Source organism: Scyliorhinus torazame, chromosome 1 (genome assembly GCF_047496885.1).
Source record: "Scyliorhinus torazame isolate Kashiwa2021f chromosome 1, sScyTor2.1, whole genome shotgun sequence".
Lineage (NCBI taxonomy): Eukaryota > Metazoa > Chordata > Chondrichthyes > Carcharhiniformes > Scyliorhinidae > Scyliorhinus > Scyliorhinus torazame.
The window spans coordinates 294,539,453-294,556,999 of record NC_092707.1 but is presented as its reverse complement, the minus strand read 5'-3'; the positions used below and the strand labels follow the sequence as shown (position 1 = coordinate 294,556,999).

Sequence of the window (17,547 nt, the reverse complement as noted above, 5' to 3'; positions counted from 1 at the left end):
CTCCAGCGGCTGAGTCTGCAGCCGCCATGCGAGTCCTGACCGGCCAGACTTGGTTAGAACCACGGCGTCGGGAATTTGGCCGGTCGGGACCAGAGTATCACTGGGAGGACTTCTGGCAATGGCCCCCCTGCCGCGCGCGAGCGGGAGGGGCGCCAGGCCCGATTCTCGCCTAAACGTCCATTCTCCGCCCCCGCGCCAAACGAGATTTTGGCGCGGCTGCGGAGAATCCAGCCCATGGTGTCAGAAATAGCGGACAAACCTCCAAACAATCCATCTCCCTGACCTTCCAAGAACCACCGACGCCACATGTAGCAGAGTCTGTAGAACGTGCTTTGGACTCATCAGCCATCTCCAAATTCATCAAAATGAAGTGGAAGTCATCCGCGGTTCCAAGATGATTATTACAAATTCCAAAATAACAACTATAAATGGTCTAACTCAATGAACATGTGTACACGTGATGTTTGTTGGATCTACAAATTTGTAAGCAAACGTCATGTAGTTTTTTGACATGTTGGAAAGTATATTAATTGCTTCAATCGGTTTAATGCAGGCAAAGCAAAAAGTAATCAGATTGTTTAGATTCAAATATAATCAAGTGGTTGAAAGTATTTTCTAGTGGTGATTTAAGCAGCACCATGAGTTACAGGCACTGTGCATGAGAAATGCTACATTTAATTCACTGTTGGAATTACAACACCCTCTCCAGGTAATTAAGAGTCTCATTGCCTTTGAGTGGCACGAGAGCACAGACTTGTATAATCCTCATGATACGCTTGGATCAATGGCTTTTACAAAAACAAAATCTAGACATCTGTACATATAAACAGAACACATTTCATAAATGTAAACCAGTTATAAATAATTGCAAGAAAAATGTTGTAACATGCTTTGAAATCAAGTACTTCACGTATACTTACCACATTTTTGTGGAATTCCTTTAATAATAACACTGACGGGCAGCACGGTGGCGCAGTGGTAGCATTGCAGTCTCACGGCGCCAAGGTCCCAGGTTCGATACCGGCTCTGGGTCACTGTCCGTGTGGAGTTTGCACATTCTCCCAGTGTTTGGGTGAATTTCGCCCCCACAACCCAAAGATGTGCAAGGTAGGTGGATTGAACAAGCTAAATTGCCCCTTAATTGGAAAAAATGAATTGGGTACTCTAAATTTATAAAAACAAACAAACAAAAAAAATAAAATAATAACATTGACTGGTTTAAAATAAACAAGTTAACATTTTAAGAATCCAATTTCCAAAACATGCTCTTTAATCAATTATTGAAACATACAATCCACAATAAATAGCCAATCCAAATTTAAGACGCAAAATAAGTATATTAGGTAGTGTCACACTGCGTCATTTTGAATATAGAGTGTTCTTATAAGCTTTTCTCCGATGCAATCGTTTTACTGACATCTGTTGAGGTTCTGAGCATGTGCAGACTTGGGTACATTTTTCAGTCTGCAAGAGGGTGACCTGTAAGCATGACACCAGAGCTCCTGTTTTCACAGTTATTACTGTTACTACTGTTCATTGCTCAACCTCGTTATTAATTTATAAGTGGGGGGGGGGGTTACCACATTTGGCTAGACAGCTGGTTCGTAATGCAGAGCAAGGCCAGCAGCACGGGTTCAATTCCAGCTGAGGTTATTCATGAAGGCTCCGCCTTATCAACCTTGCCCCTCGCCTGAGGTTTGGTGATCCTCAGGTTACATCACCACCAGTCAGCTCTCCCCCTCGAAGGGGAAAAGAGCAGCCTATGGTTCATCTGGGACTATGGCAACTTTACCTTATTTAGTTATATATAAAGAAGTTTAATTAATGCCTTCGACTATCTTCTTTGTGGCCTCAAATTACCACAGGTCGCCTTGTGACTCAAAGCTGCATTGAATCAAATAATCATGTAATATAGTTAATGGATAATTCCAGTGGAAAAACTACTGTATGCTGCAATACTCAGGGGTGAGAGTGGAGTGAGACTCAGAATTTTTAAACAGTCAATATAATTTAAATAAATACAATAATATTCCATAATATATAAAAGACAGATTTGTTTATTTCAGTTTGGGGAAAACAGTGGATTTACAAGTGTACTCTTTAAATCAGAATTATACTACTTCGACTTGAAGAGGTTTTCCCAACTGAACTGCTCAGTGGTCTGTGTTGTGTCCATATTTTTTGGAATTTCAGGAGATACCGATTGCATCTTTTCTCTGAATTCTTTCAGCTGCAAAAAAGGCAGGGAGAAAAAATTTCTATTATTGAAAGTGAAAATCACAATAATACAACATTTGAATACAAAAACATATAAATGTAATTTTTGCTTCATTAAATTATTTTGCAGTCAGGATCTATGGAAATGGGGAAGGAGAAGAATTTGTCATTTGTTGAAATCTGCGGATAGGCGGTGATTTTGCACCTGCATTTGCCACGAGCGTAAACAGCACAAAATCCTGGGCGAGTTGGCAAACAAGATTCATGCTGGCGAGATCACATTTCCCAATTTTCCCTGTCATTTGCTGGTGATGTAACACCCTCATTTAATATTCAAATTTGTAAAAATCCATTTATTGATGGGTCATCCCATCACATGATCTCCCCTCATTAGATATTCAAAGTACAACAGCTTCAGAAGAGGGGTTCAGGCGAGAGCATCCTACTTGGGACGCCAGGTACAGCCTAGCAATGATATGATACGGGTTGGGGCTGCCAACATGGCAGGACCTTTGGGGAGGGTTTCCACTATATTTGGTGGGGGGATGCTGTGTGCGCATCGTGGGGAAGATCCAATGCCTTTGAAGGGGTGGGGAGACTTGACAGTGAACATAAGAACTAGGAACAGGATTGGGCAATTCAGCTCCTTGAGCGCACTCCACCATTCAAAACGATGATGGCTAATCTCCTCTTGGCTGCAACTCCATTTTCCTGCCCATTCTCCATAATTCTTCAACCCATTACAAATTAAAAATCTGTCTATCTCCTCCTTAAATTTACTCAATGTCCCGGCATCCACCGCACTCTGGGGCAGTGAATTCCACTGATTCAAGACCCTTTGAGAAAAGTAATTTCTTCTGATCATGTTTTAAATCTGCTGCCCCTTATCCTAAAACTATGAATCCTATTCTAGATTGCCCCACAAGAGGAAGCATCCACTTTACGTCTACTTTGTCAATACCTTTTATCATCTTGATGTGGAGATGCCGGCGTTGGACTGGGGTGAGCACAGTTAGAAGTCTTACAACACCAGGTTAAAGTCCAACAGATTTGTTTCAAATCACTAGCTTTTGGAGCACTGCTCCTTCCTCAGGTGAATGAAGAGGTAGATTCCAGAAACATGTATATAGACAAAATCAAAGATGCAAGACGATACTTTGAATATGAGCATTTGCAGGTAATTAAGTCTTTACAGATCCAGAGAGAAGGGTAATCCCAGGTTAAAGAGGTGTGAATTGTTTCAAGCCAGGACAGTTGGTAGGATTCAACACGTCATCGATGATGACAAACATCTTGCCAAGGTCATCCCCACACCCCCACTACTTGCTTTCAAACAACCGTGCAACCTCAAACAAACCATTGTTTGCAGCAAACTACCCAGCCTTCAGAACAGCGACCACGACACCACACAACCCTGTCATGGCAATCTCTGCAAGACGTGGCAGATCAACATGGGTACCACCATTAGATGGGAGAACACCACCCACAAGGTACGCGGTACATACTCATGCGACTTGACTAATGTTGTCTTCCTCATACGCTGCAGGAAAGGATGTCCCGAAGCGTGGTACATTGGCAAGACCATGCAGACGCTACGACAATGGATGAACGGACATTGCGCGACAATCGCCAGGCAGGAATGTTCCCTCCCAGTTGGGGAACACTTCAGCAGTCAAGGGTATTCAGCCTCTGATCTCCGGGTAAGAGTTCTCCAAGGCGGCCTTCAGGACGGGCAACAACGCAGAATCGCCGAACAGAAATTTATAGCCAAGTTCCGAACACATGAATATGGCCTCAACCGGGACCTTGGATTCATGTCGCATTACATTCACCCCTCCACCATCTGGCCTGAGCTTGCAAAATCCTACCAACTGTCCTGGCTTGAGACAATTCACACCTTTTTAACCTGGAATTACCCCTCTGTCTGGATCTGTAAAGCCTTAATTACTTGCAAATGCTCGCATTCAAAGCAATGTCTTGCATCTTTGACTTTGTCTATATACATGTTTCTGGAATCTACCTCTCCATTCACCTGAGGAAGGAGCAGTGCTCCGAAAGCTAGTGATTCGAAACAAACCATTTAGACTTTAACCTGGTGTTGTACGACTTCTTACTTTTATCATCTTATATACCTCCTCCCATTCTCCTAAACTCTGAGAGTACAGGCCTAAACTGCTCAATATCTGCAACTACATTACTCCTCAAATAAACGGACCAAAACTGTACACAGTACTCCAGATGCGGTTTTACCAATCCCTTGAATAATTGCAGCAACACTTCCCTACTTTTATACTCTATCCCTTTGGCTATAAAGCCCAAAATTCTTATTACCTTACCTGTTTTACCTGCATACTAGTTTTCTGAGATTCAGGCATGAGGACATCCAGATTCTCTGCACCAAAGCACTCTGAGGTTTCTCGCCATTTAAATAATAAGTTGCCTTCCCATTTTTCCGACCAAAATGGATAACCTCACACTTATCCACGTTAAACTCCATCTGCCAAATCTTGGCCCCATCGCTTATCCCAATTATATCTATTTGTAAATTTCTTATTTCCTCATTGCAATTTACTATTCCAACTACTTTAGTGCCATCTGCAAATTTGGTTATAGTACCTTCTGTCCCTACATCCATATATTATAAATAGTTGGGGGGTGAGGACTGAACCCGGTGGCATCCCACTATTTACACCTTCCCAACCAGAAAAAGACTGATTTATCCCAACTTTCTGCCCTGTGTCAGTTAGCCAATCCTCTATCCAAGCTAATAAATTACCCCTAATCCTTATGCATTAACCTTTTGTGCAGCACCTTATCAAATGCCTTCTCGAAGTCCAGATATACTACATCTGCAGGATGTCCATTATCCACTTGGCCTGTTCTTCAAAGAACTCGAGCAAATTAGTCAACACGATTTACCCTTCATAAAACCATGATGATTCTGATGGATTGAGTTATGACTTTCCAAATGTCCTGTTATTATTTCCTGAATAATGGACTCCAACAATTTCCCAATGACAGATGTTAAACTAACTGGTCTATAGTTTCGTACTTTTTGAATGAGGGCATTACATTTTTCCAATCTACTGAACCTTTCCCGCATCGAGGGAATACTATAACCAATGGATCTACTAGCTCCATTGCCACTTAATTTAACACCCAAGGATGTAGGCCACCGTGCCCTGGGGACGTGTTTGTCTTCAATCCCAATAGTTTATTCAGTAGCTTTTCCCTTTATTCATGATTGTTTTAAGTTCCTCCCTTTCTATTACTTCTGCACTACCTGTTACTGTTGGGATGGTACACGTACTGACTGAGGTTATTCATGAAGGTCCGCCTTTTCAACCTTGCCCCTGGCCTAAGGTGTCGTGACCTTCAGGTTAAATCACCACCAGTCAGCTCTCCCCCTCAAAAGGGAAAGCTGCCTATGGTCATCTTGAACTATGGCGAATTTACAGTACCATGTCCTCCACATTGAAAACCAAAGCAAAATATTGATTTAGCATCTTTGCCATTTCGGTTCTCCCACTATTAACTCCCCGGTCTCAATACTCAGGGAGTACGGTAATATTAGCTTCATTGAGAATTTGGAGGCAGTTTCGCCAACACTTCGGGTTGGGGACAGGGTCAAGGGAATTGCCGATTCGGGGGAACCACAGATTTGAGCCAGGAAAGTGGAACGGAAATTTTCGGAGATGGGGATTAAGACACTAAAAGATTTGTTTCTTGGGGGTCGGTTTGCAGGATTGAAGGAGCTGGGAGTGAAGTATGGGCTGGAGCAGGGGGAAATGTTTAGATACATGCAGGTTCGAGATTTTGCCAGGAAGGAAATACAGAGCTTCCCGGTGGAGCCGGCCTCCACATTGCTGGAGGTGATGCTGACGACAGGGGGACTGGAGAAGGGGGTAGTGTCGGTGGTTTACGGGGCTATTTTGGAAGAGGAGAAGACACCGCTGGAAGAGATCACGGCAAAGTGGGAGGAAGAGTTGGGAGAGGGTATGGAGGAGGGGTTCTGGTGTGAGGTGCTACGGAGAGTGAACGCCTCCAACTTGTGCGCGAGGTTGGGGCTGATACAGCTGAAGGTGGTATATAGAGCACACCTCACAGTGGCGAGGATGAGCCGGTTCTTCGAGGGGGTAGAAGATGTGTGTGAACATTGCGGAGGGGGGTGTAAATCACGAGCATATGTTTTGATCCTGTCCAAAGCTGGAGGATTACTGGAAGGAGGTTTTTAGGGTAATCTCTAAAGTGGTGCATGTGAAACTGGACCCGGGGTCTCGGGAGGCCATATTCGGGGTTTCTGACCAGCCAGGGTTGGAAACGGGTGCGGACGCAGATGTAGCCTTCGCCTCGTTAATTCCCGAAAGCGGATCCTGTTGGAATGGAGATCAACCTCTCCAGCCTGTGTTCTGGCGTGGCGGGGGAACCTGTTGTCATTCTTAACTCTTGAGAAGGTTAAGTTTGAAATGAGGGGAAGGATGGAGGGGTTCTACAAATCATGGGCGTTATTCATTATGCACTTTCAAGAATTGGATAACATCGAACATTAGGGGGAGGGGGGGCTGTATGTGTTAATGGTGACTATGGGCGCTTCCAGATTCCTTTTTATTATTTGTTTATATTAACATGTGGGCTGCTTGTTTGGGGGTTTGGTGGGAGGATGAGATTGTTTTTGTTGATATGGGGATTGACATTGTATTCGTTACTAATTATTGTTTATTGTTGGTGGGTGTAAATTTGGGAGAAAATGTGAAAATGAAGGAGAATAAAAATATTAAAAAAAAACTCCCCAGTCTCATCCGTCTGGCGACCAACATTCACTTTAGCTACTCGGTTCCCTTTTATATACTTATAGAGGCTTTTGCTATCCATTTTTTATATTTGCGCTAGTTTTCTTTCACAATTTTCTTTTGCTCTTTTTATTACTTTGTTAGTAACTCTTGTTGATCTTTAAAAGTTTCCCAATCGTCCAGCCTGCTACTGGCCTTTGCAATATGGTATGCCTTAGTTTTTGTCTTCATGTATCGAAGTTCTTTGCTTAGCCATGGATATTTTTTCCCTCTTATAATCTTTCTTCCTCTCTGGAATATAGTTTAGTTGGGGGGAATTTAATATCTCCTTGCACAACTGCTGCTGCTCATCAACTGTCCTACCTTTTAGTCTTCCTGCCAAATCCGTCCTCATGCTGATGTAATTACCTTTGTTCGACTCCAGAATGCTAGTGTAGGATTTCCGTTTCTCACCCTCAAACTGAATTTAAAATTCTTATCATGCTCTGATTATTCTTTCCTAGAGGTTATTAATTAATCCCTCCTCATTGCACATTACCAAATTCAGAATAGCCTGCCCCCTGGTTAGTTTCCCAAGAAACAATCTCTAACATATTCAATGAACTCTCCCTTGAGGCTACCCTTGCCAATTTGATTAACCCAGTCTATATGCATATTAAAATCTCCCATAATTATTGTTGTACCTTTCTTAAAAGCCTCCAATATTTCCTGGCTTATACTGTGCAACTACCGTTTGGGGATCTATAGATTACTCCCACTCAGGACTTCTTTCCTTTGCTATTTATTTCTACCCAGACTGCTTCCACATCTTAGTTTCCAGTGCCAATATTATTTCTCACTACAGACTGATCCTTCCTTTACCAGCAAAGCTACACCACCTCCTTTACCTTTCTGTCTATCCTTCCAAAATACTGAGTACCGTTGGATATTCATCTCCCAGACCTGGTCTCCCTGTAACCATGTCTCAGTAATCACCACCAAATCATACTCGTTTGTCTCTTTTTGCGCTGTTAACTTATTAATTTTGTTCGGAATGCTTCATGCATTCAGATACAAAGACTTTAAGTTTCTTCTATTATCAAATTTCCCTACTCTTGTCTGATTCCTTGGTGCAGTATGCTGTTCACACATTCGGTTTCCATCTTTTATTTTCTGGTAACAACCCACCTCATTATTAACCTGCACTCCTGGACTTCCAGTGGTGGACATGGAGTGAGTGGTTGCTCACAGGGCAGTTCTGGCTCAAAGGGATTGGCTTGACCTCTTTTTACCCAAAAGCGGGGTAGTTTCGGCAGGAAAGTGTAGCAGAAGACGTGGAAGAGAAGTTCCCCCTGTGAGTGGCATGTCTACTGGTTACCAGACCATGCAAGAAACAGTCAAGGATCTGGCCAAGAAACTGGAGGAGACCTGTGGCGCATGCGGAACAATTGTGAAGATGGCGGAGGGGGAAGGGTTGTCACAAGTGGGAAAGCCCAAGATGGAGCAGTTGATGGCGTTTATCAGAGAAGAGCTCACCAGCAAAGAAAGTAGATGCACAAGACTGGTCGAAGCAGTCACACCCCTAAGAGGATCGATGGAAGTCATGATGTGGAGATGCCGGCGTTGGACTGAGGTGAGCATAGTAAGAAGTCTTACAAGACCAGGTTAAAGTCCAACAGGCTTGTTTCAAATCACTAGCTTTCGGTGCGCAGCTCCTTCATCAGGTGAATGAAGGATCGATGGAGCGAGTGGAGAAATGCCTCGAGGCACAGGGATCGCAGATAGGTGAGATGGAGAGGGTGATGTCCGATCAGAGTGATCGGATGGTGTCATTGGAGGCAGAGGTGGGAATCTTGAGAGACCTTTGCAAGTTGCTGAGGCAAAGGTAGAGGAGCAGAAGAACAGGTCCAGGTGCAGAACCTATGTATCATTGGCCTGTCGGAGGGTGTGGAAGGTACAAGCGCCACGGAATATGTTTCGAGGATGCTGGCGGGGCTGGTGACGAAGAGGGTGCGGGACAAGGCCCCAGAGGTGGATAAGGCAAACAGGTCCCTAAGGCAGAAGCCGAGAGCGGGGAAGCTGCCGAGGGCGATGATTGTGAGGCTCCATAAGTTTGTGGAGAAGGTAAAGATCCTGCGGTGGGCTAGGGAAATGAAAGGATCAGGAATAAAGTGCCATTAAGAGTAACCGGAAGTTTATTGTTATGACGGGTCTTTTAATCAGATTTTAAAATCCCAATGCGATCAATTAAACTCAAAAGGATACAGTACAGAAGAATTATCCATTAATACATTGCGTAACAAGTAAAAAAATCTTAGGTTTGTAGTCTTTTTTGCTACAAATCATAAATCATAAGGTTGGTCTTGGATGAAGAAGGCTCTTAGGTCATTTTACAAAATAACTCATCAATCAGAGGAAATAGTCTTAATATCTAACAAAAACCTTAACACCTCTATTAAATCGTTTCACCTCCTCAGCGCCTGTTTTTCAAATCTAGTCTCATAACAGTAGTTTCTTATCTGCCATCACTTCAATGAATCAAAGAAGTATATCCCCAGATAGGATCAACTATCTGATGCATTCTATTCAATTCAAATTGAGGTGTTTGTCCTGTCTTTCTGCGATACTGACCTGTGCAGATTGGGTCTAATAATATCATTGGGGCAAGATTGCAATACTAATCTGAGGCTTGAGCAGATGTGAGAATGAGAGTAGTGACAACTTCCCAGTTGGGCTAGATTTGTCAGGAGTCAGAGAGTGGATCAGAACAGGGCCAGCGAGGTAGTTTCAAAATTAAACTTTAGGTTTCCTGGTAGGCCATGTGGAGGAACAACCTTTCTTCCCTGTCTCAAGGAAGTCTTGGGCCTACCCCTTCATACCAATCACCATCACAGCTTTCCCACCTCAACTTATTGACAGGGCCCATTTCTCCTGTTTTGATTCACCCAATTCCTGCTCCTGTCCACCAACTGAGAAGCGGATCTGGGCAGGAGTCTAGCAAAATGTATGGAAATTATTAGCCATGCCTTCCCACTTCCTACATGCCCTTCTATTTTAAACCATGGCAAAGGAGCCTGAAGAGAGGAAGTCAATTAGTCATGACAATTAAGTAAAAATTTGTTATGGTGAAAACTTATTGCCGTGACATATTACATTCATTGGACTGCGCTATGATGTAAATCTTCACCTTGGTTGACTCATGAAATTAAAAGTAATGAGATACTTACACTGTGGACTCCTAAAACCTTCCAGATCGTAAGGCTAAGCAAACCAACTCCACACCAGGCATAAAGAGAACCCCAGCCAAGGGCCCTCAAGGCTAGTGATGCCCCACTCTCAGGAATAGTAACGGTTGCATTCATTCCCTAGAATATAAAAAGACTTGCATTTATATAGTTTTGTTCACAAGCTCAGGTGATCCAAAGCTCTTTACTGACATTTAAGTACTTTTGACATGTAGTCACTGTTCCAAAGGAAGAATTTTAACCACACCCGGGAACCGCCAAGGTATTTTCACATTGCAGTGGTACAATATCCCTGACCGCTTAATAGCTGGAACCACCTTTAAATCTGGCTGATAACATCTCTGAGGAACCACATCAATAAAATACCACGAATGCTACAACACAAATCATATATCAAACAGATGCGCCAGCCATCAAGCTCAGAAAACATGTTCAGTTGTCTGAACAAGTCTAGAGGTGCACTTCAGTGCTAGCCAATGGCAATTTTAAGATAATTCAGGTGTAATTTGTTCTGCACAACAAAGCACAGCAGGGGAACAAACTACTTAGCGCTCTACACCTGTTGAGGATTCCATGGAAGAGGAGAGGAGAAAGCGGAGGATGGGCCTGAAAGCAAACTAAAGTGTACATTGCTGGCTGAGATACTAGGGATGCCCCAATAATTCATATCATCATATACTGACACAATAGTTATCACATCCCCATTCCCTCCATCGCCTCAGTCACAGTGACACAAAAGAGTCCTGTAACCAATTATTCATCCATTGCATATGCACCAATCGATCTTAGTCAGTTCATGTCTTCATATCCGGCACCAAGCAACAGAAAACTGGAGTTGGCATTCTGCAGGCAAGAACACAGGAAAGTGGGCATAAACTTTGTGAATAAACAAATAAAAATGAAACCGAACAACATTTTCATAAAAACCCACTTGGGTACCCCTCAGGAGGCTTCGGCTTGTTTTGGGGGCTAAAGATTTCTAGGTTGGGGGTTGGTTTGGGCTGAGAGGAGAGTGGTGGAGAGGGGGGTGGTGGCAGTGGTGAGGGGTTTCATCTTTGTGAGGCTTTCAAGCTATCTTTATATATTGTGGAGATCCGTAACAGGGGCAACCACAGCTGTAGCCTGTCCTATCAAACACTTCCAGGAGAGAGCCTTGCTCTTGGTTCTATGCTGAAAGTCACGTTAACTCCCTTTGACGGCGAGCAGCCTCTAGCTTCACAGCTGAAAACTATTGCAAATGAGGAATTGGCCTCGTTAGTTGTGAGAGCACTTCACAGCTGCAGGTTATGTTTGCTGCTTGCTCCTGCTGGTGGCTGCAGAAGCCTGGAGGTTGCTATTGCTGTTTCCTTCCTTTTTGCAGCCGGAAAGAATGACAATTTTTCAAAGATACCTGGGTCCTGGAACATCGAGCTCAGGGGGGGTGTATGAATCCAGAAGGCAATTAGTTTGAAGAAGAAGATGCTGCGGGACTTGGTGTTCCACATTGTTCAAAATGGGCCATCTGCTAACGCTGTTAAGAAATGCTTTTGCAGATTGCTGATGCTTTTGTTGCTGGTGTGGCAAGTGCTACATGTACCTGGCACATCACCACGGGTGAAACACACTGAAAGGCAAGGTGTTCAACTACACCTTGAGTGCCGGTGGAATATGTGGATGCCAGGATTTGGTACCGGTGATATTGGGCCATGTGGGAGGGCCTGCACAGCTGTGGCTCCTGGGCAGAGAATGGCACTGTTACATGGGACAGGTAACACATTGGTAGACAGGCCATTTCTTGAACAAAGTTCTGGACATAACACATTCTCAGGCTTATCGTCAGTTTCTGTTGAGGAATCTATGAGGGGTGATACCGTGTGGTTTTGTGTGACTATGAGCTGATATAGCTTTGTATTGGTACCAATATGGAAGGGCAACGTTTCCTTGTTCTTTAATGGTTAGTATGACATGTTACATAGTTGATTTTCAAATCTTTTGTTATTGTTGATCATTTAATAAACAAAATATTCTCAACTCTGGAGTGGCTTCTTGAGGGCACACGTGCCACGTCTCAGAGGATGATTAGTAAGTACATCAATCAAACTTTGAAGCTGAACAATGTGCCTGAATGCTAGGAGTGTCAGCACCATAGAGGCAGTAGCCAATAATCAAACACTAAATAATAATAAACTTTTATTGTCACAAGTAGGCTTACATTAACACTGCAATGAAGTTACTGTGAAAAGCCCGTAGTCGCCACATTCTGGCGCCTGTTCGGGTACACTGAGGGAGAATTCAGAATGTCCAAATTACCTAATAGCACGTCTTTTGGGACTTGTGGGAGGAAAACGGGGCACCCGGAGGAAACCCATGCAGACACGGGGAGAACATGCAGACTCCGCAGAAAGTGACCCAAGCCGGGAATCGAACCTGGGACCTTGGCGCTGTGATGCCATAGTGCTAACCACTGTGTAACCCAAGAGCAGGGCTTCAGCACTGGGGATCTTCTCGCAGCCAAAGGGTAAATGTGTGGATGCACCGGAGCACGGTCTCCCTAATGTTCCCAGCATGTGTTTAGGGCCCCTGATGTGGCCAGGGGTAAGTGTGCGGGGGTAACGTGTGTTTGCACAACTGGTTTGGTGGATGGCACTCAGAGAAGGTGGGACACATAAGGATGGTGGAGGCTTGAACTGATTGTTAGTCTCTCTTCTTTTCCAATTCCCTACAAATACCAAAATGGATGGTGCTTGGTCCCGTAGCAGTTTCTATTGCGTTGCTGGTGGAAGCCCAGGCAGCCAGACGCTAAGGAAGGCGGCATCAGTGATAACGCAGGCAGGAGGCGCAGACCCTGAAGACCTGGTTGCCAGTCAGGCTGAGGAGGAACCCATAGGGGGAGGCCAGCGATGGCCCAAGGTGTACAGGTGTCATTGGTCTTTCGATGAGACTCTGTCTGAACAAAGAGACATTACGTTCTCGCGGATGTCCCACCCAGTGGAGGCTGAGGACACCCACTCCTGGTGAACGTGAAGGTCACTGCAGCCGTAGACCTTTATGTAACCGGCTCATTCCAGGGCTTGAGCTACATTTAACAAGCCACAGTCTTCAGGTGCATCCGTGAAAGTCACAGATATCCTGTATGCCCGGCATCAAACTACATCACCCTTATGCTGGTCCAGGCTCACCAAGATGCTAGAGTTGCAGGATTCTCCACCATTGTCCAGGGGCAATAGATAGCACACATATCGTGTTACACGCACTGGGGTATCAGGAAGTGCCCTTTATTCACTCCCTTAATATTCAGATTGTATGCGCCCACCACCTCTGTGTCATGCACATGTGTGCCCACTATCTGGGGAGTGTGCATGACAGCTACATCCTGGGGCACTCAGAGATCCTCGGTGTCTTCGAGGACCATCCCAGGTTGACGGGTTGACTTGTGGGGGACAAGGGATTCCTGCTGAGGTTGTGGCTGCCACCCGTGCAGTCACTGAGCGGTGTATCGGACTGGTGGTGCCCTGCAAACCAGCCCCCCCCCCCCACGTTTTCTGGTGGTTTGCTGTGCCCTCCACAACCTGGCACAGCAGCGGTGCAACATGCTGGAGGAGGAAGAACACGCGGCCTTGTCTGAGGGGCTGGAGGACAAGCCCAGGGAGGAGCTGGAGGTTGGAGGACAGGCAGCAAGGGTCTGACGCACACACCTGGAGGACCAGGGAGGCGCTCATCCTCACCAGTTTCTCATCGGACGAGGCTGTGTCCGTCAGCTCACCACCCCCCACAATTTCCCTACCCTCCCATTTTCCTCCTCCCCAATCTCTCATTCAATCCCCGCCAACCCCTTCCCAATTCCACTCACCCCCCCCACCCCCCCATTTCCTCCCCCCCCCCCAATCCCTCCTTCAATCCCCGCCAACCCCCCCCCCCCCCAATTCCCTCTCGTCCCCCCGCCCCATTTCCAGTCTCTCTACCCCACCCCCCTTCCCCACCCACCCTGTTCCACCTTCTAAAGATCTGTGTAACATCACTCCAGGGTGATTAGCCTGTGGCGGTACAGTCAGCGGGTCACTCTACAAGGCAGGATGATAACTCGCTGTGAGGGAAGCCCTGGTGCTCCTCAATGTATGTCAAATGTTGACTCCTGTCTTTCTGCTGACAGTGCACATGCTCACACCCATCCTCTGAACGGAGCCTGCATCGGAGGGGGGGGGGGGGGGGGGGGGGGGGGGGGGGGCAGACATGCCCACTGTGAAGATAGACATGACAGAGGTTCCACACGTACGAGGTGCAACATAATTTATAGTTAACATTTGACATTTCCACTCCCCCTAGCTACAGATAGTGACGCCCTACCCGACTGCCCACTCAGTGTTCCTCACTCTTCTTGATGTTTTGTGGTGCAGTGCTACGTTTAGGTGTGCCCCCACATCAGAAGTGGAGGCAGCCTGCTGCTTTGCAAGCCCTGGGGCTTTAAATGCCCTTGGTGGATGTCATCTGGAGGGCCTGGAGCCATAGGGCCCCGAACCACCTTACTGGAGACCGTTATAATCTCACTGGTGACAGGTCATGGGTTGGCCTCCAGCGCTTCCCCCTTCCCAATGATGACCATTGGGCCCTGGGGAACTCAAAGGGGGGAGGGTGGGGAGGGGGCTGGAGTGGGTTCCAGAGGTCTTGGAGTCATGTGGCACTGTTAGTCCTGGTGGCTCCCAACTGTCTGCACCATTGCGTTGACATCCTCAGTGATGGTCCTCAGTGACTGGGCCATGCTCTGGAGTGCCTCGCCAATGTCCACCTGCTTATGGGACATGTCCCTCAGCGACTGAGACATGTTGTTGAGGCCCTCAGCCACGGTCATCACAGACTGAGTCATGCCTTAGGACCACCACTCAAGACGCGGATGTTGTGCTCCAGGATTTGCACCGCGGTTGCCACCCTAGCAGCATTGGCCTCTGTGCAACATATTGTTGACATCACCTCCTGTGCCTGTAACCTTTGGCACTTCTCCAATCGGCTATTCACTCACTGACAACAGCTCCTGAAGGTCACTGCTGTGTCTTATCATCTGCTTCAGCTCTGGGATAACCTTGTCCAGAGGTTCAGCATCTGATTGGGACTCAGCAGAGTCCTGGTATCCAGCAGACCCTCCGACTGTTAACTCCCATTCGGCCCATCAAGTCTGCACCGACCATCCTACCTGAACCCCACCTAACCGTTGGACACTAAGGGGCAATTTAGCATGGCCAATTCACCTAACCCGCACATCTTCGGAGTGTGGGAGAAAACCGAAGCCCCATAGGAAACCCACACAGACACGGGGAGAATGTGCAAACTCCAGTCACCCAAGGCCGGAATTGAACCTGGGTCCCTGGCATTGTGAGGCAGCAGTGCGAACTGCTCAGCCATTAATCCTGAGACTGTGCCCACTTATTCTGGATTACCTGAACAACGGAAACAATCTCTCAGCATCTACCCTGTCAAGCCGTTCAGACTCTTGTCTGTTTTGAGATCACCTCTCATTCTTCTAAACACAAAAGATATAGGCCCAATTTACTCAGCCTCTCGTCATACGACAAACCCTTCATCCTAATGACCAATTTAATGGACCTTTGCTAAGCCGCCTCCAATGCAAGTATATCCTCCAGTAATATGGAGGCCAAAACTGCACATAGTGGGCACGATTTAATGGAAAAAGTGTAATTTTAGGCGCCATTGGCGGGGTGTCCCTCGCCGGCCACGTTGGTGAGATCGCGAACCGTATTTAACGGTATTATTGCTGGAAATGAGCCTCCACGAGATTCTCGCTATTACTGGCTGTCTCGCCGTCTGATTAGTTGGACTTGTGCCGCAGCTTCTGCTGCTAACAAGAGGGAGCTGTTTTTAAAATGGTCCCTCACAACTCACTCCCAGTCAACACACAAACAGGGCAGCACACAGACCTGCTCCTTGCTTTGGGGATGCCGACCTGGCCAGGCTTCGCGACGCTGTGGATGAGAGACGGGGCATCCTTTCCCCTGAGGGGATCAGAGGATCAGCAGCAAGGTCAACAATGATGCCTGGGAGGCAGTGGTAGCAGCTGTCAGTTCGGGCAGCATGACAAGTAGGAGCGCTGGCCACATGTCCATTGTCTCACAGGATCTGCATTTGATGAGGCTAGGCCATCTGGAGCCATTTCTCCCCCCTCCCCTCAAAAGACCACCTTGGAGGAGAGCTGCGAGGAGACCACCATCAAGACACTGTAGCTGTAACCCCCACCTTCCACCAACGCAGAGACACACGCCTTGGTGGGCGACATTAGTGGACAGGCTTCTTGGGCACAATCTGGTGAGCACTACACAGTTGCTGATGCACATCAGGCGGAGGCAGATGCCAGGAAATGATTTGTAGGTTGTTAATCTACCTGATTGGGCACATCACAGCATTAATGCATCTTCTGGGATATTAAGTCTGGAGTGGGACTCAAATCCAGAGCTTCTGGATCAGAGATAGGGATGCTACACTCTGTGCCACAAGACTCTGCTGTCCGTCACAGATTCATCACACAATGCAAATCAAATCACATGCAGATACAGATCTTCTGGGCATGAGTTCAATGGTTGGAAGGTTCTGCTTTGAATAATTATCTGCTTGCTGTATACTGCAACGTCGCCTGCATCTTCTCATAGTTCAATGCAACAATACCTGTTCACCAGTTATTTTTTCTTTTTTGTGAGAAAGAAATAACAAATAATTTCCCTCATGGTTTTCACCAATTTTCAGTTGGTTCCTTGAGACTTTCTTCTTGAATGCAGAGTGTATTGGACTAACATAGGTATCATTATTCATAGTTTCTGAAGGCAGGCCAGGCATTTTTTTTCTGGTGCTTCATTTTATTTTAAAAACAGTATTTAAGAAAAAAGGGTTGATAGAAATCACAGCATAATAACATTGTGCACACTCCATTAATAATAAACTAAATAAACTCATTGGTGTCATCCAAATGCCATGTTAAGCGACAGAGGCAACCATGGTCTTCCAAACTTTCCGATCATAGCAACATTGGATGACCTTGTTATTGGGAGTTCTGGTTAAGCTAATCTTTAATGTTGTGTAGCTACTTCCTTTACTATTAGCCTCTTGTTTTTCTATTTATCATGCCCGTGACGATTAGACACTTCAACCATCCTGCATGGATAACAATCAGAAGAAAGGAAAATTTGATTTTCTCCATTTGGAAAGATTCTGAGATGTCGGACAGCCAGTCTGCAGCTTTGGGTGGTGCTGCTGACCGCCAGCCGAACAGGATTCTACAGCGGGTAATCAGGGAGGCAAAGGCAAGGGCATCCGCCCTCCTCCCCAGGAATAGATCT

The 17,547-nt window shown here is 46.0% G+C and overlaps 1 protein-coding gene across 1 annotated transcript in view; it reads right to left on the bottom strand.

Moving 5' to 3' along the window:
• Positions 1-2,041: 2,041 nt before the first annotated feature.
• tmem242 (transmembrane protein 242) overlaps positions 2,042-17,547 on the bottom strand; it is a 51,339-nt gene continuing 35,833 nt past the window's right edge. Inside the window, exons 3-4 of the mRNA XM_072507641.1 lie at positions 10,214-10,351; positions 2,042-2,230 (exon numbers count right to left, since the gene is read on the bottom strand). Of these exons, the coding sequence (XP_072363742.1) occupies positions 2,117-2,230; positions 10,214-10,351 (252 nt within the window). The 3' untranslated portion in view covers positions 2,042-2,116. The remainder of the gene's footprint in view (positions 2,231-10,213; positions 10,352-17,547) is intronic.